The following is a 23,558-nucleotide window of genomic DNA, read 5'->3' on the forward strand; positions in this document are numbered from 1 at the left end:
ACATTGGGTTTTTCCTATTTCTAGTCCTTTTATTCCCACAAGGTATAAACCGCTTACACTGCCTATTTAGGATGTTCTTAAACATTTCCCATTTATTATCTGTATTATTAGTTCTGAGGATATTGTCCCAGTCTACCAGATTAAGGGCATCTCTAAGCTGGTCAAACTTTGCCTTCCTAAAGTTCAGTGTTTTTGTGACTCCCTGACAAGTCCCCCTAGTGAAAGACAGGTGAAACTGTACAATATTGTGGTCGCTATTTCCTAGATGCCCGACCACCTGCAGATTTGTTATTCTGTCAGGTCTATTAGATAGTATTAGGTCTAAAAGTGCTGCTCCTCTGGTTGGATTCTGCACCAATTGTGAAAGATCCAACCTAATATTGCTAGGGTCGTAGTCACCTCTTTTATTTGCGCAAGACAGTGATCCACTGATCTGCCTATTATCAGGAAGTCGTCTAGGTACGGGACGATGACTATGTCCCGGGAACGGAGGAAGGACATGACCTCTGACTTTAATTTTGTAAAAATCCTTGGCGCTATTGATAGACCAAATGGAAGGGCAGCATACTGGTAGTGTTTGAGTTGACCTTGGACAAACAGTGCTACCCTCAGAAATTTTTGATAGTTTTGATGAATTGGGACATGGTAGTACGCGTCCTTTAAGTCTATAGCTGCCATGAAGCAGTCTGGAAACAGCATTTTTATCGCTGAGCTTACCGACTCCATCTTGAAGGAGTAATTTTTTATTGACCGATTTAGTTTTTTTAGGTTGACAATAGTCCTTAGTGAGCCATCTGGTTTTCGTATTAAGAAGAGAGGGGAATAAAACCCTTCTCCTTCACTTACTTTTGGAACTTCTACTAGGACCTTTTTTAGAACTAGCCCCAATACCTCTGTTTCCAGAGCTAGCTGTTCTTCTGGAAGTTTCCTGCATGGCGTTAAACACAAAAGTCTCTCGAGGTAGATGAACAAAGTTTATTTTTAGTCCGTCGCTGACAACATTCAACGCCCAGCGACTGGGGGAAATATTCAACCAGGCATGAAGATAGAATGAAAGCCTTCCCCCTACTTCTAGCATGGCGTCATTGGGGTGGGGGGGGGCTTTTTTGTGGATGTGGAGGGGCCATTAAACATGTACCCCGATCCTTTCCTATCTCTATAGTCCCAGTTTCTTCTATCTCCCGGAGGGCGACCTCTATTGAATTTTCCCCTCCGAAAATAAGGCCGTCTGATATCCACTGGAAAACGGGGAAAACCTTTTTTCCTGTCGCCAGCTTTTTCTAAAATGTCCTCTAGTTTCTGACCAAAGAGGAATTTGCCGTCGCACGGAATGGAACAGAGTCTGTTTTTTGAGGGTAAGTCCCCTGGGCACCCTTTCAACCACAAGGCACGTCTTGCCGCGTTAGACAATCCCGCTGCCCTAGCTGGAAGTCTTACAGAATCAGCTGAGGAATCCGCTATAAAGGCCGCTGCTCCTTGTGCCATTGCCATATTGGCTATGATTTCATCTCTCAGCACTCTAGACTTTAACTGATCCTCTAATTGTTGCAGCCAGACTATAAGGGAGCGGGCAACACATGTACCAGCTATTGCCGGCTTTAACCCTCCTGCGGCTGCCTCCCAGGTATGTTTTAAAAAAGCATCAGCCTTTTTGTCTAGAGGGTCTCTAAGGACGCCTGCATCCTCCAAGGGTAGGGAAGATCTCTTAGAAGATCTGGCCACTGCACCATCAATTTTAGGGGCCTTATCCCATATTTCTGAATCCTTATCATCAAAAGGATAACGTCTCTTGGAGGCTGAGGGAAGACTACCCGACTTTTCAGGCTTTTTCCACTCCTTCTCTATAAGGGTTTTAACTCTATTATTTACAGGGAAGGTACGCTTCCTTTTCTCCTCCAAACCACCAAACATAACGTCCTCTACTGATCTGGACTCCTTCTCGTCCTTAAGGCCCATTGTAGCCCTAACAGATTTAACCAGTTTATCTGTATTCTCAGTTAGGAAGCATGGTCGGCCCCCAACATCACTATCCGAAGAGGAGCCAGAGAACACAGAAGAGGATGAACAGGGAGACAGAGGTCCTTCTTGATATTCCTCATCAGATTGAGGGGCATTAGAATCTGGAACAGTCTCTAAGACCTTGCTTTTCTTTTTAAGGGCTGATTTTAAAGACCCTTTAACCTCTGCCCTAATCATGGCCCTGAGGCTAGTGGTAAAGTCAGGGGATTCATCCTGAATAGTTTTTTGAATGCAGTCCGCACAGAGGCTTTTCTGCCATTGGACTGCTAGCGGGGTTTTGCAAGGGCACATTCTTTGTTCTTGGTTTTGGCACTAGTCTTCCTCGGCGCCTGATAAGCAAGCAGAGATATGCCGCCCATTAACACCATGTGACATTCACGAAGATCACTCACCACCCGCTGACACTCAAGGGTACCGGCTTTTGAGGCTGATCTGGAGTACGGATAACGTCCCTCCTAGAAGCTGAGGAGTCCTGTGATCTCCGATCCGGACGACTGCTGCTTCTCCTCCTAGCATGCTGGTGAGCAGACATGGCACCTGATAAGCTCTCCTGCTGCTGCTGCTGCTGCTGCTGTGGTGATGACTGATTTGAGTGTTGCTCGATACAGTCCTCCATAGCTGAGCTCTGTATATGCGAGCACTTTCCCTGTGGATCCACTCCCTTTTAAAGGGTGATCCACTCTGCTCAACGCCTCTTCCGGTACCATCTTCTGCCCCTCCCCCGCCTCTGCGCCCACCGGAGACCGCCAGGGGATTCCTGAGACGCTGCAGCGTTCGTTCATGGGCGCTGCCATCTTGGATCCGGCGCGCAGCAGCGACGTCACGAGGCCACGCCTACTCCCAGCATGCCCCGCGCGCATCACCGCCGCGCACCCGGAAACCAGAGCCGGCGGCAGCAGAGGGGGAAGAGAGCGGCGTGGCAGCCGCAGAAGAGCCACAGGACTCCGGACCGCGCTGCCAACACCCGCACGTGCGCTAAGGCCCCAGGACCCGCGAACGGCGCTTCCACACCCTGAAGGCCGGCTTACAGGCATTCTGCCTGTTCTTCCAGAGCCGGGACAGGAGTGGGAGAGTCGGAATCTTCAATGAACATACCGCCGTACATTCAGCACAAGGGTTCCCCTCAGGACAGGAAACCCAACTGAAGCGAGGGAGAGGTACCGCCCTTTTATTTCAGTAGGTTTCCTGTCCTGACTGGGCGGATCCCCTCTCTCATGTGTGCTGTCATGGGAGACGGGTAAAATATTGCTCCCCATTTCAGGAGAGATTGTGCAGTGATCTGAATTTTTTAGGATCAAAAACAATGTAATTTCTGAGGTGGAGTGAATCCATGAAACCAGGGCTGGAGCCAACACATCTCCTGCAGGCGGGAATAAATGTATATTCCAGCCATCAGCCACGCACAGCTCAGAGATATATCATGGCACCCTTGTGATGGGTTTATGTAGATTATCACAATCCTCCTGGAAGTTAGTCGGTTTTAATATAAATTGAAAAGTCCGGATAAAGGGAAATTCTGTTATTGTGCAGAAATTCACACTTGGCCTCACTGCACATTTAATGTTGTCGATCATAAAAGTGAAGTTTGGCCAGATAGACTGGACCTGGTCTTGTAGGGACCATATGATCACATTCAGCAGCACAGAAGGGAGAGAAGGGAGATTCCTCCGATAAGACCTCAGGGTTCTAGGAAGCCAACAGCATCATCACCCTCCGCTTTCTCTTACAGGCCCATCAGAATATTTTTCTTCAAGTGATTTTCTATCTTGTCAGCACATTCTACGTACGCTGTCATTTGGCTTTATAGTTCACAGATCTGGGCAGGTAACAGCGTCTCCTAAACCCAGGGGGTAGGTGGATCTACCAGGTAGTAAGTTCTATAGAAAAGGGCTTTCAATGCCCAAAGTCATTAGAACAGTTTTGGGTGGTGGAGAATGTTGTGGTCTAGAGGTAAAATGGTGATCATGGTAATACGGCCGGACTACACCACCGATAAAGCAGCCACAGCCGGTGATGAGAAGAATCTGTGACTTCTCTGCATTTAGTGGTCACTACTCACCTGGGTAGTCATATGTGGGAATCTCCTCTTCACACCACTCATCCCCCCTCACATATGTCTCTGTAGTATTAATATGGGTCAGATCTTCACCCTGAAACAAATATTATAAAAGTCACCGACAAATGGAGAAGTCCCATCTATGATCAACTCTAATCCTGCCATCTCCACCGTTCTCATTACACAAGTATAAAACATATAATACTGGTGGATAAAACAAGACTGAGCACAAGACCTTCACCGGCGTCTACACATCATAGGCTACTTTCACACTAGCGTTAACTGCAATCCGTCACAATGCGTCGTTTTGCAGAAAAAACGCATCCTGCAAAAGTGCTTGCAGGATGCGTTTTTTCCCCATAGACTTGTATTGACGACGCATTGCGAAGGATTGTCACACGTCGCATCCGTCGCACGACGGATGCGTCGTGCTTTGGCGGACCGTTGGGAGCAAAAAATGCTACATGTAACATTTTTTGCTCCTGACGGACCGCTTTTTCCGACCGCGCATACGCGGCCGGAACTCCGCCCCCACCTCCCAGTACCTCACAATGGGGCAGCGGATGCACCGGAGAAATGCATCCGCTGCCTCCGTTGTGCAGTGCGTTAAACGCTAGCGTCGGAATCTCTGCCCGACGCACTGCGACGGGGAGATTCCGACGCTAGTGTGAAAGTAGCCATAGGGGAGATCTCCTGACACCTTCTCTCCATCTACCTGATGATCCTGAGGAGCATTGGGATCTTCTTGGTTACAGTCCTGTGGAAGAAGAGGACGGGGACATCTCTCTGGTGTTGTCCTCTTACTGGATAGATCTGGAGGAAACACATACAGGGGGTGAATTCATTCTTTACATACAGATAATTATAGGCCGTGTGTATTTAGTCCTGTCTATTACCTGGAGATGTCAGGGGCTGGGGAACCTCCATTATGACGTTCTTGTACAGATCTCTGTGTCCTTCTAAATACTCCCACTCCTCCATGGAGAAATAGACAGTGACATCCTGACACCTTATAGGAACCTGACACATACAATGATACCGTCATTCCCCGATCCCTTCATAGTGTTACTGTATAATGTCCCAGCATTCCCAGCAGTGTCACCTCTCCAGTCAGCAGCTCAATCATCTTGTAGATGAGTTCTAGGATCTTCTGGTCATTGATGTCCTCATGGATCAGGGGGTGAGGTGGAGGCCCCGTGATTGGGCTCAGGGGTCTTCCCCATCCCTCAGACACAGGGTCCTGACAGCGATCACTAGAGGTCTTCTTCACCACTGTGTAATCCTGGTAATGGAGAGACACATTAATAAATCTCACTACAGACATTTCCAGAGTCCTCACCTCTCCAGTTCTGTCCATCTGTTATTCCCATAGATAAGAATGATGTAATGTGACGTCATCAGAATCTCTCACCTCTCCAGTAAGCCGGAAGAGGATCTCTAGGGTGAGGTGTAATATCCTCTCCGCCATCTTGTCTCTGTCCATATCCATCACTGATGGGTAAATCAGGAAAATTCTCTTTTGTAGAAGATCTTCACTCGGAGGATCCGATATTGTAGAGACCTGAATGAGAAGATGAGCCGATATAACATCACAAAAATCACGTTTAATATATGGGGGAACACAGTGGACATTACTAATATATGGGGGCACACAGGGTACTAATATATGGGGGCACACAAGGGCCAGCAGTAAAATATGGGGGCACACAGGGGCAGTAGTAATATATGGGGGCACACAAGGGCCAGCAGTAAAATATGGGGGCACACAGGGGCAGTAGTAATATATGGGGGCACACAAGTGCCAGCAGTAAAATATGGGAGCACACAGGGGCAGTAGTAATATATGGGGGCACACAGATAAAGTAGTAATATGCAGGGGAGCATTTGTGCACTTTTTTTCGTGCACATTTAATCTAAGTACATTTATCAAAGTATCAGTTACAACATGGATGAATCTAACATGCATCTCTATTCTCTTCATACAGGTAATCATGTCATTTAACCTCTGAACTACCTTGCATGTCTTAGGCTAGGTTCACATTGCGTCAAGTATATGGCGTTAAACGGATGCGTTAAACGCATGTACAGAAACGGAGCAAAAATATGTTAAGTTCGTCGTCACGGTAACGCTAGCGTTAACGCATGTGATAGCGTTTATTCATTTTGATGTCCGTTTACGAAGTATCCGTTTGTCTGCGTTTGTCACTGTCAATAAAATTGTTCTTTTTTTTTTTGTTTCCCTTTTGTCATTGTCGGGTGTGGGCACAGACTCATTCTCCATTTTGAAAGCATTGAGTGAACTTCTGCTAGCAAGATGTTTGTGTCTGAGCTCGTCAGATTTCGCTTGATGCGGTTGCGACTTCGGCAGAGAAAGCGTAGTTCGCAAAGGAGATATTGGATCCACGAAGTGAATTTCTTGCGGAGTACATATGGTGCCTTTCACACCCTGTATGTGCAGCTTCGGGATCATCCCTTCAAATTCCAACGCTATCTACGGATGTCCATTGAGACCTTTGAGGTTCTGCTCTCACACGTGAAGGATGAGATACATCATCATCGCAGCACTTTTCGTGAAAGCATCAGTGCGGAGCAACGTTTAGTAGTGACTGTGAGGTAATTATACATTTTTTTTATCATTCTATTGACAAAGACTAGATCTCGGTATCGTGTGGCCTAATGTTCATTTTGCAATTGTATATTATATTGTAAACTAGCCTTTAGATGATCATTAAAATCCTATTTTTTTTTTTTGTTTTTGAATGTCAACAGATATCTGGCTACCGGAGAAACTTTTGCGTCACTGCATTACCAGTTTCGACTTGGGAAGTCAACAATTTGTCAACTGGTTCGGGAAACTTGTGATGCCATTTGGAACAACTTGCAACCACTTGTGCTACCAACACCAACATCAGAAATGTGGCTAGCAATTTCCCAACAGTTCGAGGATGTGGCTAATTTCCCCAATTGTATTGGTGCCGTGGACGGAAAGCACATTCGGATTCAGAAACCTGCACATAGTGGTTCCCTCTACTATAACTATAAGAAATACTTTTCTATAGTATTGATGGCGATTGCGGATGCCAGGTACCGTTTTGTTGCTGTGGATATTGGAGCTTATGGCCGGACTAACGATTCCAGAGTATTCAGAGACTCCAACATGGGCCAATGTTTGTACAACCAAAGTTTTAACATACCGTCATCACGACCTCTTCCGGGGACCGAAGGCCCAAGTTTGCCCTATGTTTTAGTTGGTGATGAGGCCTTCCAACTAGGACAAAATCTCCTCAAGCCCTACTCAAGCCGTAGTCTAGACTCCAGCAGGCGCATTTTTAATTATCGCTTGAGCCGGGCTAGACGTTACTCCATTCCATGTCAGCAAGCAACCTGAATGGTATCTAACTCATTCTATCTCCGGCATTGAATCCTGCATGTATCTAGATTTGTTAGCAATCTTAGGCTACTTTCACACCTCCGTCTTTCAGTACACGTCCCAATGCGTCGTTTTTTGAAAAAAAACGCGTCCTGCAAATGTGCCTGCAGGATGCGTTTTTTTCCCATAGACTTGTATTGCCGATGTATTGCGACGTATGGCCATACATCGCGTCCGTCGTGCACTGGATGGGCTGTTTTTTGGCGGACAAAAAAGGAAAGGAGCCACTCAAACGAATGCACACCACAAGGAAAATAAATAACAATACTCATAATATAACCACGGAAATTTTATTAACAAACAGCAACTTCAGAACCATAAAACATACTTAAAAACAATAATACATGAGAAACTCAGTCCACATAAACATATGAAATGTGAAATAGAAATAAATATAAAGTAAACCTGCACACCTTTATATATAATGGGAAACCCCACCATCTGGCTCATGGGCCTATACACACAAATAAGGGCCAATTATAACCCCTATGGCGTGTATGACCCCAGAGAAATCAGGAATAAGCACCAAAACAAGGGGAGCGCCCCCTAATAATGCAATGACAGGGTCAAACCACCCAGATAAAATGAGTAGAACAGCATTCCATACCTAAGGCCAGAGAAAACACAGCGAGGTATGTAACCCAAAAATGGCACAAGCCCATAATAAAGCAGTAAGGATTATACCATTACCCACATAGTCAGAGCAAAGGGAGGAGGAGGCACCACCGTCCCCAAGTGCAGGTCACTGTGGACCAAGAGACACACAGCCCAACGCGTATCGCCCTATAGAAAAGGGCTCCGTCAGCCCTTCGCTGAGTGTGGCTGTACTGCGCGAGTGCAGCTAAATGTGGCTGTACTGCGCGAGTGCAGCTGAGTGTGGCTGTACTGCGTGAGTGCGGCTATACTGCATGAGTGCGGATGTATTGTGTGTGGCTGTACTGTGTGAGTGCGGCTGAGTGTGGCTGTACTGCGCGAGTGCGGCTTAGTGTGTCTGTACTGCGTGAGTGTGGCTGTACTGCGTGAGTGCGGCTGAGTGTGGCTGTACTGCGTGAGTGCGGCTGAGTGTGGCTGTACTGCGTGAGTGCGGCTGAGTGTGGCTGCACTGCGTGAGCGCGACTGCACTGCGTGAGCGCGGCTGCACTGCATGAGTGCAGCTATACTGCGTGAGTGCAGCTATACTGCGTGAGTGCAGCTATACTGCGTGAGTGCGGCTGTATTGTGTGTGGCTGTACTGTGTGAGTGCGGCTGAGTGTGGCTGTACTGCGTGAGTGTGGCTGTACTGCGTGAGTGCAGCTGAGTGTGGCTGTACTGCGCGAGTGCGGCTGAATGTGGCTGCACTGCGCGAGTGCGGCTGAGTGTGGCTGCACTGCGCGAGTGCGGCTGAGTGTGGCTGCACTGCGTGAGTGCGGCTGCACTGCGTGAGTGCGGCTATACTGCGTGAGTGCGGCTATACTGCGCGAGTGCGGCTGTACTGCGCGAGTGCGGCTGTACTTCGCGAGTGCGGCTGAGTGTGGCTGTACTGCGCGAGTGCGGCTGAGTGCGGCTGCACTGCGTGAGTGCGGCTGCACTGCGTGAGTGCGGCTGCACTGCGTGAGTGCGGCTGTATTGTGTGTGGCTGTACTGCTTGAGTGTGGCAGTACTGCGTGAGTGCAGCTGAGTGTGGCTGTACTGCGCGAGTGCGGCTGAGTGTGGCTATACTGCGTGAGTGCGGCTGAGTGTGGCTGTACTGCGCAAGTGCGGCTGATTGTGGCTGCACTGCGTGAGTGCGGCTGCACTGCGTGAGTGCAGCTGCACTGCGTGAGTGCAGCTATATTGTGTGAGTGCGGCTGTATTGTGTGTGGCTGTACTGCGCGAGTGCGGGTGAGTGTGGCTGCACTGCGTGAGTGCGGCTGCACTGCGTGAGTGCGGCTGTATTGTGTGTGGCTGTACTGTGCGAGTGCGGCTGAGTGTGGCTGTACTGCACGAGTGCGGCTGAGTGTGGCTGTACTGCGCAAGTGCGGCTGAGTGTGGCTGCACTGCGTGAGGGCAGCTGCACTGCGTGAGGGCGGCTGCACTGCGTGAGGGCGGCTGCACTGCGTGAGTGCGGCTGTACTGCGCGAGTGCGGCTGAGTGTGGCTGCACTGCGCGAGTGCGGCTGAGTGTGGCTGTACTGCGCGAGTGCGGCTGCACTGCGTGAGGGCGGCTGCACTGCGTGAGGGCGGCTGCACTGCGTGAGGGCGGCTGTACTGCGCGAGTGCGGCTGAGTGTGGCTGCACTGCGCGAGTGCGGCTGAGTGTGGCTGCACTGCGCGAGTGCAGCTGAGTGTGGCTGTACTGCGCGAGTGCAGCTGAGTGTGGCTGCACTGCGTGAGTGCGGCTGCACTGCGTGAGTGCAGCTGCACTGCGTGAGTGCAGCTATACTGCGTGAGTGCAGCTATACTGTGTGAGTGCGGCTGTATTGTGTGTGGCTGTACTGCGCGAGTGCGGCTGAGTGTGGCTGTACTGCGCGAGTGCGGCTGAGTGTGGCTGCACTGCGTGAGTGCGGCTGCACTGCGTGAGTGCGGCTGCACTGCGTGAGTGCGGCTGTATTGTGTGTGGCTGTACTGTGTGAGTGCGGCTGAGTGTGGCTGTACTGCGCGAGTGTGGCTGAGTGTGGCTGTACTTCGCGAGTGCGGCTATACTGCGTGAGTGTGGCTGTATTGTGTGTGGCTGTACTGCACGAGTGCGGCTGAGTGTGGCTGTACTGCGCAAGTGCGGCTGAGTGTGGCTGCACTGCGTGAGGGCGGCTGCACTGCGTGAGTGCGGCTGTACTGCGCGAGTGCGGCTATACTGTGTGGCTGTACTCAGGGGCGGATTATCAGAGGGTCAATATGGGCGGTAGCCCAGGGCCCAGTGGTCTGGGGGGGCCCTGGACTACCGCACAGATTGACCCTCCACTAATTGTCTGAATGCCCGCCGGCATTTGTGTGCCCCCGGACCCGGTGGGCAGAGAGAGGGGGCCCGCAATGGTTGGGAGGTGCGTGTATCAGCCGGTCAGCTGAGAGCTCCGAGTCCCTGCACCAGGCCTGCACAGCAGCACACCACATAATGGCTGCTCTGTGCACAGGACCTGTGATGAGGTCACAGGATGGGAGGAGTCAGGGGTCACATGATCGGGAGGAGGACCTCCATGTACAGGACTTTGCTGGTTGCCATGGCGCCGGAGGAGGGTAAGGCAGCGTATGTGTGAGGTCAGGAGGTGTTTACAGGGTGGATGTAGCAGAGCCGTGTGTGTACGAGGTGTATGGATCAGAGCAGCGTGTGAAAGGTCTATGGAGCGGAGTCGTGTGTGTACGATGTGTACGGAGCCGTGTGCACGAGGTGTACGGAGCGCAGCCGCGTGTGTACGAGGTGTACGGAGCAGAGCAGCGTGTGTATGAGGTGTACGGAGCGGAGTCGTGTGTACAAGGTGTACGGAGCACAGCCGCGTGTGTTAGAGGTGTACGGAGCACAGCCGCGTGTGTACGAGGTGTACGGAGCACAGCCGCGTGTGTACAAGGTGTACGGAGTGGAGTCGTGTGTACAAGGTGTACGGAGCACAGCCGCATGTGTACAAGGTGTACGGAGCGGAGCCATGTGTACGAGGTGTACGGAGCACAGCCGCGTGTGTACGAGGTGTACGGAGCGGAGCCGTGTGTACGAGGTGTACGGAGCACAGCCGCGTGTGTTAGAGGTGTACGGAGCACAGCCGCGTGTGTACGAGGTGTACGGAGCGCAGCCGCGTGTGTACGGAGCGGAGTCGTGTGTACAAGGTGTACGGAGCACAGCCGCATGTGTACAAGGTGTACGGAGCGGAGTCGTGTGTAAGAGGTGTACGGAGCGGAGCCGCGTGTGTACGAGGTGTACGGAGCGGAGCCGTGTGTACGAGGTGTACGGAGCACAGCCGCGTGTGTTAGAGGTGTACGGAGCACAGCCGCGTGTGTACGAGGTGTACGGAGCACAGCCGCGTGTGTACGAGGTGTACGGAGCACAGCCGCGTGTGTACGAGGTGTACGGAGCACAGCCGCGTGTGTACGAGGTGTACGGAGCTGAGTCGTGTGTACGAGGTGTACGGAGTACAGCCGCATGTGTACAAGGTGTACGGAGCGGAGTCGTGTGTAAGAGGTGTACGGAGCCATGTGTACAAGGTGTACGGAGCACAGCCGCGTGTGTACGAGGTGTACGGAGCACAGCCGTGTGTACGAGGTGTACGGAGCACTGCCGCGTGTGTACGAGGTGTACGGAGCACAGCCGCGTGTGTATGAGGTGTACGGAGCGGAGCAGAATGTGAAAGGTGTACGGAGTGGAGTCGTGTGTACGAGGTGTACGGAGCACAGCCGCGTGTGTACGAGGTGTACGGAGCACAGCCGCGTGTGTACGAGGTGTACGGAGCGGAGCAGCATGTGAAAGGTGTACGGAGTGGAGTCGTGTGTACGAGGTGTACGGAGCACAGCCGCGTGTGTACGAGGTGTACGGAGCACAGCCGCGTGTGTACGAGGTGTACGGAGCGGAGTCGTGTGTAAGAGGTGTTCGGAGCCATGTGTACGAGGTGTACGGAGCACAGCCGCGTGTGTACGAGGTGTACGGAGCACAGCCGCGTGTGTACGAGGTGTACGGAGCGGAGCCGTGTGTACGAGGTGTACGGAGCACAGCCGCGTGTGTACGAGGTGTACGGAGCGCAGCCGCGTGTGTACGAGGTGTACGGAGCACAGCCGCGTGTGTACGAGGTGTACGGAGCACAGCCGCGTGTGTACGAGGTGTACGGAGCCATGTGTACAAGGTGTACGGAGCACAGCCGCATGTGTACAAGGTGTACGGAGTGGAGTCGTGTGTAAGAGGTGTACGGAGCCATGTGTACGAGGTGTACGGAGCACAGCCGCGTGTGTACGAGGTGTACGGAGCGGAGCCGTGTGTACGAGGTGTACGGAGCGGAGCCGTGTGTACGAGGTGTACGGAGCACTGCCGCGTGTGTACGAGGTGTACGGAGCACAGCCGCGTGTGTATGAGGTGTACGGAGCACAGCCACGTGTGTACGAGGTGTACGGAGCACAGCCGTGTGTGTACGAGATGTATGGAGAGGAGCCGTATGTGTATGAGGTGTACGCAGCGGAGCTGTGTGTGTGCAAGGTATGCGGAGCAGTGTGTGCAATGTGTATGGAGCGGAGCGGTGTGTGTATGAGGTGTACGGAGTAGTGCCGTGTGTACGAGATGTATGGAGTGGAGCCGTGTGTGTATGAGGTGTATGGAGCGGAGCCGTGTATGAGGTGTATGGAGCAGAGCCGTGTGTGTATGAGGTGTATGGAGCAGAGCCGTGTATGAGGTGTATGGAGCGGAGCTGAATGTGTACGGAGCGGAGCCGTGTGTGTATGAGATGTATGGAGTGGAGCCGTGTGTACGGAGCGGAGCCGTGTATGCAAAGTTTACGGAGCGCAGCCGCGTGTGTAGGAGTAGCTATGTGTGGCCATTATCATGTGCGGCCAATATACTGTATAGAGCATCATGTGTGGCCATTATACAGTATGGAGCATCATGTGCGGTCATTATACAGTATTATTGAGCATCATGTGCGGTCATTATACAGTATGGAGAATCATGTGTGGCCATTATACAGTATGGAGCATCATGTGCGGTCATTATACAGTATGGAGCATCATGTGCGGTCATTATACAGTATTATTGAGCATCATGTGCGGTCATTATACAGTATGGAGAATCATGTGTGGCCATTATACAGTATGGAGCATCACGTGCGGTCATTATACAGTATGGAGCATCATGTGCGGTCATTATACACTATGCAGCATCATGTGCGGTCATTATACACTATGGAGCATCATGTGTGGTCATTATACAGTATGGAGCATCATGTGCGGTCATTATACAGTATGGAGCATCATGTGCGGTCATTATACAGTATGGAGCATCATGTGCGGTCATTATACAGTATGGAGCATGATGTGCAGTCATTATACAGTATGGAGCATCATGTGCGGCTATTATACAGTATGGAACATCATGTGCGGTCATTATACAGTATGGAGCATCATGTGTGGCCATTATACAGTATGGAGCATCATGTGCGGCTATTATACAGTATGGAGCATCATGTGTGGCCATTATACAGTATGGAGCCTCATGTGCGGTTATTATAAAGTATGGAGCATCATGTGTGGCCATTATACAGTATAGAGCATCATGTGCGGTCATTATACAGTATGGAGCATCATGTGTGGCCATTATACAGTATGGAGCATCATGTGCTGTCATTATACAGTATGGAGCATCATGTGCTGTCATTATACAGTATGGAGCATCATGTGCAGTCATTATACAGTATGGAGCATCATGTGCAGTCATTATACAGTATGGAGCATCATATGCGGTCATTATACAATATGGAGCATCATGTGTGGCCATTATGGAGCATCATGTGCGGTCATTATACAATATGGAGCATCATGTGTGGTCATTATACAGTATAGAGCATCATGTGCGGTCATTATACAGTATGGAGCATCATGTGTGGCCATTATACAGTATGGAGCATCATGTGTGGCCATTATACAGTATTGAGCATCATGTGCGGTCATTATACAGTATGGAGCATCATGTGTGGCCATTATAAATAATAATAAATAATCTTTATTTTTATATAGTGCTAACATATTCCGCAGCGCTTTACAGTTTGCACACATCATCACTGGCCCCGATGGGGCTCACAATCTAGAATCCCTATCAGTATGTCTTTGGAATGTGGGAGGAAACCGGAGTGCCCGGAGGAAACCCACGCAAACACTGAGAGAACATACAAACTCTTTGCAGATGTTGTCCTGGGTGGGATTAGAACCCAGGACCCCAGCGCTGCAAGGCTGCAGTGCTATCCACTGCGCCACCGTGCCGCCCAGCAGTATTGAGCATCATGTGGGGTCATTATACAGTATTGAGCATCATGTGGGGCCATTATACAGTATTGAGCATCATGTGGGGCCATTATACAGTATTGAGCATCATGTGGGGTCATTATAAAGTATTGAGCATCATGTGGGGCCATTATACACAATTAAGCATCACATGGGGTCATTATACAGTATTGAGCATCATGTGTGGCCATTATACAGTATTGAGCATCATGTGGGGTCATTATACAGTATTGAGCATCATGTGGGGCCATTATACAGTATGGAGCATCATGTGTGGCCATTACACAGTATGGAGCATCATGTGTGGCCATTATACAGTATTGAGCATCATGTGGGGTCATTATACAGTACTGAACATCATATGTGGCCATTATACAGTATGGAGCATCATGTGGGGTCATTATACAGTATGGAGCACTGTGTGGCCATTATACAGTATCGAGCACTGTGTGGCCATATTTTTTTTTTTATAATTATTCTTTATGAACAGTGTGATCAGCAGTGCTAAATGGGTGTGGTTGAGACATGGATATGGGTGTGACTAGTGAATGGGTGTGGTCAGAGGTGTGGCCTAAAGTTTGCTGCGGCGCGCATCCTAGTTTGTCCCTCTTTCCCAACTTCAAAAGTTGGGAGGTATGGTAATATGTGGTCTGGAAATGGTGCGGTGGTATTTGTCCCTTGTATGTGATATTATTGGTCAAGATATACCTAAATTGTATTGCAGATTTTAACAAATATTTCCTAGGTTACAGTAGAGTAGGGCCCGGCCCTTTTTCTGGAATAATCTGGTTCGGGTATATCATGACCCCCGTCACGTGACCCCCGTCACATGAACCCCGTCACATGAACCCCGTCACATGACCGGGGGGGCCCACAGTGTGTGAACAGCCCGGGGCCCTGGCTACCCTTAATCCACCCGAGGCTGTACTGTGTGAGTGCGGCTGAGTGTGGCTGTACTACGCGAGTGCGGCTTAGTGTGGCTGTACTGCGTGAGTGTGGCTGTACTGCGTGAGTGCGGCAGAGTGTGGCTGTACTGCGCGAGTGCGGCATAGTGTGGCTGTACTGCGTGAGTGCGGCTGTACTGCTTGAGTGCAGCAGAGTGTGGCTGTACTGCGTGAGCGCGGCTGTACTGCGTGGGCGTGGCTGTACTGCGCAAGTGCGGCTTAGTGTGGCTGTACTGCGTGAGTGCGGCTGTACTGCGTGAGTGCGGCAGAGTGTGGCTGTACTGCGTGAGTGCGGCAGAGTGTGGCTGTACTGCGCGAGTGCGGCTTAGTGTGGCTGTACTGCTTGAGTGCGGCTGTACTGCGTGAGAGCGGCTGTACTGCGTGAGTGCGGCTGAGTGCGGCTGTACTGCGTGAGCGCGGCTGTACTGCGTGAGCGCAGCTGTACTGCGTGAGCGCGGCTGAGTGTGGCTGTACTGCGTGAGTGCAGCTATACTGCATGAGTACGGCTATACTGCGTGAGTGTGGCTGTATTGTGTGCGGCTGTACTGTGTGAGTGCGGCTGAGTGTGGCTGTACTGCACGAGTGCGGCTTAGTGTGGCTGCACAGCGTTAGTGCGGCTGCACAGCGTGAGTGCTGCTGTATTGTGTGTGGCTGTACTGGGTGAGTGCGGCAGAGTGTGGCTGTACTGCGTGAGTGCGGCTGTACTGGGTGAGTGCGGCAGAGTGTGGCTGTACTGCGTGACTGCGGCAGAGTGTGGCTGTACTGCGCGAGTGCGGCTTAGTGTGGCTGTTGTTATGTTTGCTAATGACAGGTGTTATGAAGGCAATCCAGAAACACAGTGTGCTTAGCGATCAGAGCGCACACAGTGATCTGACAAATACCCAAAAATACAAGAACGAGCTCTGAGACGTGGAAACTCTGTAGACTGCACACCTGATCCTATCCTAAACACAACTAAAAGCGGCTGTGGATTGCGCCTAACAACTACCTAGGCAACTCGGCACAGCCTAAGAAACTAGCTAGCCTGAAGATAGAAAAATAGGCCTGACTTGCCCCAGAGAAATTCCCCAAAGGAAAAGGCAGCCCCCCACATATAATGACTGTGAGTAAGATGAAAAGACAAAACGTAGGGATGAAATAGATTCAGCAAAGTGGGGCCCGATATTCTAGGACAGAGCGAGGACAGTAAAGCGAACTTTGCAGTCTACAAAAAACCCTAAAGCAAAACCACGCAAAGGGGGCAAAAAAAACCCACCGTGCCGAACTAACGGCACGGCGGTACACCCTTTGCGTCTCAGAGCTTCCAGCAAAACAAAAGACAAGCTGGACAGAAAAAAAGCAACAAAAAAGCAAAAAGCACTTAGCTATACAGAGCAGCAGGTCACAGGAACAATCAGGAGAAGCTCAGATCCAACACTGAAACATTGACAAGGAGCAAGGATAGCAGCATCAGGCGGAGTTAAGTAATGAAGCAGTTAACAAGCTCACCAGAACACCTGAGGGAGGAAGCTCAGAAGCTGCAGTACCACTTGTGACCACAGGAGTGAATTCAGCCACAGAATTCACAACAGGCTGTACTGCGCGAGTGCGGTTGTACTGCGTGAGTGCGGCTGTACTGCGTGAGTGCGGCTGAGTGTGGCTGTACTGCGTGAGCGCGGCTGTACTGCGTGAGCGCGGCTGAGTGTAGCTGTACTGCACGAGTGCGGCTTAGTGTGGCTGTACTGCGTGAGTGCGGCTGAGTGTGACTGTACTGCGTGAGTGCAGCTATACTGCATGAGTACGGCTATACTGCGTGAGTGTGGCTGTATTGTGTGCGGATGTACTGTGTGAGTGCGGCTGAGTGTGGCTGTACTGTTGTGAATTCTGTGGCTGAATTCACTCCTGTGGTCACAAGTGGTACTGCAGCTTCTGAGCTTCCTCCCTCAGGTGTTCTGGTGAGCTCGTTAACTGCTTCATTACTTAACTCCGCCTGATGCTGCTATCCTTGCTCCTTGTCAATGTTTCAGTGTTGGATCTGAGCTTCTCCTGATTGTTCCTGTGACCTGCTGCTCTGTATAGCTAAGTGCTTTTTGCTTTTTTGTTGCTTTTTTTCTGTCCAGCTTGTCTTTTGTTTTGCTGGAAGCTCTGAGACGCAAAGGGTGTACCACCGTGCCGTTAGTTCAGCACGGTGGGTTTTTTTTGCCCCCTTTGCGTGGTTTTGCTTTAGGGTTTTTTGTAGACTGCAAAGTTCGCTTTACTGTCCTCGCTCTGTCCTAGAATATCGGGCCCCACTTTGCTGAATCTATTTCATCCCTACGTTTTGTCTTTTCATCTTACTCACAGTCATTATATGTGGGGGGCTGCCTTTTCCTTTGGGGAATTTCTCTGGGGCAAGTCAGGCCTATTTTTCTATCTTCAGGCTAGCTAGTTTCTTAGGCTGTGCCGAGTTGCCTAGGTAGTTGTTAGGCGCAATCCACAGCCGCTTTTAGTTGTGTTTAGGATAGGATCAGGTGTGCAGTCTACAGAGTTTCCACGTCTCAGAGCTCGTTCTTGTATTTTTGGGTATTTGTCAGATCACTGTGTGCGCTCTGATCGCTAAGCACACTGTGTTTCTGGATTGCCTTCATAACACCTGTCATTAGCAAACATAACAGTACAAGGAGCCCAACTAATGATTCTCAATAGAGGGAAAGAAAAAGTTCTGACATCATTTTTTTTTTTTTCTCTGCTCTGTGTTCACTTTTTTTTTTTTCCCCTAGACATTTGGGTGATTCTGGACACAGGTGTGGACATGGATATTCAGGGTCTGTGCTCTTCAATGGATAATCTCGTTATAAATGTACAAAAAATTCAAGATACTATTGATCAGAAATCTATGTTAGAACCAAGAATTCCTATTCCTGATTTGTTTTTTGGAGATAGAACTAAGTTTCTAAGTTTCAAAAATAATTGTAAGCTATTTCTGGCCTTGAAACCTCATTCTTCTGGTAATCCTATTCAACAGGTTTTGATTATTATTTCTTTTTTGCGCGGCGACCCTCAAGACTGGGCATTTTCTCTTGCGCCAGGAGACCCTGCATTGAGTAGTGTCGATGCGTTTTTTCTGGCGCTCGGATTGCTGTACGATGAGCCTAATTCAGTGGATCAGGCTGAGAAAAATTTGCTGGCTTTGTGCCAGGGTCAGGATGATATAGAAGTATATTGTCAGAAATTTAGGAAATGGTCAGTACTCACTCAGTGGAATGAATCTGCGCTGGCAGCTTTGTTCAGAAAGGGTCTCTCTGAGGCTCTTAAGGATGTCATGGTGGGATTTCCTATGCCTGCTGGTTTGAATGAGTCTTTGGCCATTCAGATCGGTCGACGCTTGCGCGAGCGTAAATCTGTGCACCATTTGGCGGTACTGCCTGAGGTTAAACCTGAGCCTATGCAGTGCGATAGGACTATGACTAGAGTTGAACGGCAGGAATACAGACGTCTGAATGGTCTGTGTTTCTACTGTGGTGATTCCACTCATGCTATTTCTGATTGTCCTAAGCGCACTAAGCGGTCCGCTAGGTCTGCCGTCATTGGTACTGTACAGTCCAAATTCCTTCTGTCCATTACCTTGATATGCTCTTTGTCGTTGTTTTCTGTCATGGCGTTTGTGGATTCGGGCGCTGCCCTGAATCTGATGGATTTGGATTATGCTAAACGTTGTGGGTTTTTCTTGGAGCCTTTGCGGTATCCTATTCCATTGAGAGGAATTGATGCTACACCTTTGGCCAAGAATAAACCTCAATACTGGGCCCAGCTGACCATGTGCATGGCTCCTGCACATCAGGAAGTTATTCGCTTTCTGGTGTTGCATAATCTGCATGATGTGGTCGTGTTGGGGTTGCCATGGCTACAAACCCATAATCCAGTATTGGATTGGAATTCCATGTCGGTATCCAGCTGGGGTTGTCAGGGGGTACATGGTGATGTTCCATTTTTGTCGATTTCGTCATCCACCCCTTCTGAGGTCCCAGAGTTCTTGTCTGATTATCAGGATGTATTTGAAGAGCCCAAGTCCGATGCTCTACCTCCGCATAGGGATTGTGATTGTGCTATCAATTTGATTCCTGGTAGTAAATTCCCTAAAGGTCGATTATTTAATTTATCCGTGCCCGAACACGCCGCTATGCGCAGTTATGTGAAGGAATCCCTGGAGAAGGGACATATTCGCCCATCGTCATCATCACTGGGAGCAGGGTTCTTCTTTGTAGCCAAGAAGGATGGTTCGCTGAGACCGTGTATTGATTACCGCCTTCTTAATAAGATCACTGTTAAATTTCAGTATCCCTTGCCATTGTTATCTGACTTGTTTGCTCGGATTAAGGGGGCTAGTTGGTTCACTAAGATAGATCTTCGTGGTGCGTATAATCTGGTGAGAATCAGGCAAGGAGATGAATGGAAAACTGCATTCAATACGCCCGAGGGTCATTTTGAGTATCTAGTGATGCCGTTCGGACTTGCCAATGCTCCATCTGTGTTTCAGTCTTTTATGCATGACATCTTCCGTGAGTATCTGGATAAATTCCTGATTGTTTACTTGGATGACATTTTGATCTTCTCAGATGATTGGGAGTCTCATGTGAAGCAGGTCAGAATGGTTTTTCAGGTCCTGCGTGCTAACTCTTTGTTTGTGAAGGGATCAAAGTGTCTCTTCGGTGTGCAGAAAGTTTCATTTTTGGGGTTCATCTTTACCCCATCTACTATCGAGATGGATCCAGTTAAGGTCCAAGCCATCCAGGATTGGATTCAGCCGACATCTCTGAAAAGTCTGCAAAAGTTCCTGGGCTTTGCTAATTTTTATCGTTGCTTCATCTGTAATTTTTCTAGCATTGCCAAACCATTGACCGATTTGACCAAGAAGGGTGCTGATTTGGTTAATTGGTCTTCTGCTGATGTGGAAGCTTTTCAGGAGTTGAAGCGTCGTTTTTGTTCTGCCCCTGTGTTGTGTCAGCCAGATGTTTCTCTTCCGTTCCAGGTCGAGGTTGATGCTTCTGAGATTGGAGCAGGGGCGGTTTTGTCACAGAGAGGTTCTGATTGCTCAGTGATGAAACCAAGTGCTTTCTTTTCCAGGAAGTTTTCGCCCGCTGAGCGTAATTATGATGTGGGCAATCGAGAGTTGCTGGCCATGAAGTGGGCATTCGAGGAGTGGCGTCATTGGCTTGAAGGAGCTAAGCATCGCGTGGTGGTATTGACTGATCATAAGAACTTGACTTATCTCGAGTCTGCCAAGCGCTTGAATCCTAGACAGGCCCGTTGGTCGTTATTTTTTGCCCGCTTCGACTTTGTGATTTCGTACCTTACGGGCTCTAAAAATGTGAAGGCGGATGCTCTGTCTAGGAGTTTTGTGCCCGACTCTCCGGGTTTATCTGAGCCAGCAGGTATCCTCAAGGAAGGAGTCATTGTGTCTGCCATCTCCCCTGATTTGCGGCGGGTGCTGCAAAAATTTCAGGCGAATAAACCTGATCGTTGTCCAGCAGAGAAACTGTTCGTCCCTGATAGGTGGACTAATAAACTTATCTCTGAACTTCATTGTTCGGTGTTGGCTGGTCATCCTGGAATCTTTGGTACCAGAGAGTTAGTGGCTAAATCCTTCTGGTGGCCATCTCTGTCACGGGATGTACGTACTTTTGTGCAGTCCTGTGGGATTTGTGCTAGGGCTAAGCCCTGCTGTTCTCGTGCCAGTGGGTTGCTTTTGCCCTTGCCGGTCCCAAAGAGGCCTTGGACACATATTTCGATGGATTTCATTTCTGACCTTCCCGTTTCTCAAAAGATGTCAGTCATTTGGGTGGTCTGTGATCGCTTTTCTAAAATGGTCCATCTGGTGCCCTTGGCTAAATTGCCTTCCTCCTCTGATTTGGTACCTTTGTTCTTTCAGCATGTGGTTCGGTTGCATGGCATTCCTGAGAATATTGTTTCTGACAGAGGTTCCCAGTTTGTTTCAAGGTTTTGGCGAGCCTTTTGTGGTAGGATGGGCATTGACCTATCCTTTTCCTCGGCTTTCCATCCTCAGACTAATGGCCAGACCGAACGAACCAATCAGACCTTGGAAACATATCTGAGATGTTTTGTTTCTGCAGACCAGGATGATTGGGTGTCCTTTTTGCCGTTGGCTGAGTTCGCCCTTAATAATCGGGCCAGCTCGGCTACCTTGGTTTCTCCATTTTTTTGCAATTCTGGGTTCCATCCTCGTTTCTCTTCAGGACAGGTTGAGTCTTCGGACTGTCCTGGTGTGGATTCTGTGGTGGATAGGTTGCAGCAGATCTGGACTCAGGTAGTGGACAATTTGATCTTGTCCCAGGAGAAAGCTCAACTTTTCGCTAATCGCAGACGCCGTGTGGGTCCCCGACTTCGTGTTGGGGATCTGGTTTGGTTATCTTCTCGTCATATTCCTATGAAGGTTTCCTCTCCTAAATTTAAACCTCGTTTTATTGGTCCGTATAGGATTTCTGAGGTTCTCAATCCTGTGTCTTTTCGTTTGACCCTCCCAGACTCCTTTTCCATACATAATGTATTCCATAGGTCGTTGTTGCGGAGATACGTGGCACCTATGGTTCCATCTGTTGAGCCTCCTGCCCCGGTTTTGGTGGAGGGGGAATTGGAGTATATTGTGGAGAAGATTTTGGATTCTCGTGTTTCTAGACGGAAACTCCAGTATCTGGTTAAATGGAAGGGTTATGCTCAGGAAGATAATTCCTGGGTTTTTGCCTCTGATGTTCATGCTTCCGATCTTGTTCGTGCCTTTCATGCGGCTCATCCTGGTCGGCCTGGGGGCTCTGGTGAGGGTTCGGTGACCCCTCCTCAAGGGGGGGGTACGGTTGTGAATTCTGTGGCTGAATTCACTCCTGTGGTCACAAGTGGTACTGCAGCTTCTGAGCTTCCTCCCTCAGGTGTTCTGGTGAGCTCGTTAACTGCTTCATTACTTAACTCCGCCTGATGCTGCTATCCTTGCTCCTTGTCAATGTTTCAGTGTTGGATCTGAGCTTCTCCTGATTGTTCCTGTGACCTGCTGCTCTGTATAGCTAAGTGCTTTTTGCTTTTTTGTTGCTTTTTTTCTGTCCAGCTTGTCTTTTGTTTTGCTGGAAGCTCTGAGACGCAAAGGGTGTACCGCCGTGCCGTTAGTTCAGCACGGTGGGTTTTTTTTGCCCCCTTTGCGTGGTTTTGCTTTAGGGTTTTTTGTAGACTGCAAAGTTCGCTTTACTGTCCTCGCTCTGTCCTAGAATATCGGGCCCCACTTTGCTGAATCTATTTCATCCCTACGTTTTGTCTTTTCATCTTACTCACAGTCATTATATGTGGGGGGCTGCCTTTTCCTTTGGGGAATTTCTCTGGGGCAAGTCAGGCCTATTTTTCTATCTTCAGGCTAGCTAGTTTCTTAGGCTGTGCCGAGTTGCCTAGGTAGTTGTTAGGCGCAATCCACAGCCGCTTTTAGTTGTGTTTAGGATAGGATCAGGTGTGCAGTCTACAGAGTTTCCACGTCTCAGAGCTCGTTCTTGTATTTTTGGGTATTTGTCAGATCACTGTGTGCGCTCTGATCGCTAAGCACACTGTGTTTCTGTATTGCCTTCATAACACCTGTCATTAGCAAACATAACACTGTACTGTGCGAGTGCGGCTTAGTGCGGCTGCACAGCGTGAGTGCGGCTGCACAGCGTGAGTGCGGCTGCACAGCGTGAGTGCGGCTGCACAGCGTGAGTGCGGCTGCACAGCGTGAGTGCGGCTGTATTGTGTCAGTGCAGCTGAGTGTGGCCGTACTGCGTGAGTGCAGCTGAGTGTGGCTGTACTGCGCGAGTGCAGCTAAGTGTGGCTGTACTGCGCGAGTGCAGCTAAGTGTGGCTGTACTGCGCGAGTGCAGCTGAGTGTGGCTGTACTGCGTGAGTGCGGCTGAGTGTGGCTGTACTGCGTGAGTGCGGCTGAGTGTGGCTGTACTGCGTGAGTGCGGCTGAGTGTGGCTGTACTGCGTGAGTGCGGCTGAGTGTGGCTGTACTGCGTGAGTGCGGCTGAGTGTGGCTGTACTGCGTGAGTGCGGCTGAGTGTGGCTGTACTGCGTGAGTGCGGCTGAGTGTGGCTGTACTGCGTGAGTGTGGCTGTACTGCGTGAGTGCGGCTGAGTGTGGCTGTACTGAGTGAGTGCGGCTGAGTGTGGCTGTACTGCATGAGTGCAGCTGAGTGTGGCTGTACTGCA

General features: G+C 49.8%; 1 protein-coding gene across 1 annotated transcript in view; it reads right to left on the bottom strand.

Moving 5' to 3' along the window:
- Positions 1 to 23,558, bottom strand: part of LOC138667368 (oocyte zinc finger protein XlCOF8.4-like) — a 97,771-nt gene that overhangs the window by 58,929 nt on the left and 15,284 nt on the right. The window contains exons 2-6 of the mRNA XM_069755594.1: positions 5,487 to 5,636; positions 5,178 to 5,357; positions 4,972 to 5,095; positions 4,791 to 4,888; positions 4,079 to 4,169 (exon numbers count right to left, since the gene is read on the bottom strand). Of these exons, the coding sequence (XP_069611695.1) occupies positions 4,079 to 4,169; positions 4,791 to 4,888; positions 4,972 to 5,095; positions 5,178 to 5,357; positions 5,487 to 5,564 (571 nt within the window). The 5' untranslated portion in view covers positions 5,565 to 5,636. The remainder of the gene's footprint in view (positions 1 to 4,078; positions 4,170 to 4,790; positions 4,889 to 4,971; positions 5,096 to 5,177; positions 5,358 to 5,486; positions 5,637 to 23,558) is intronic.

This window comes from Ranitomeya imitator, chromosome 2, assembly GCF_032444005.1.
Source record: "Ranitomeya imitator isolate aRanImi1 chromosome 2, aRanImi1.pri, whole genome shotgun sequence".
In the NCBI taxonomy this organism is placed as follows: Eukaryota; Metazoa; Chordata; class Amphibia; order Anura; family Dendrobatidae; genus Ranitomeya; species Ranitomeya imitator.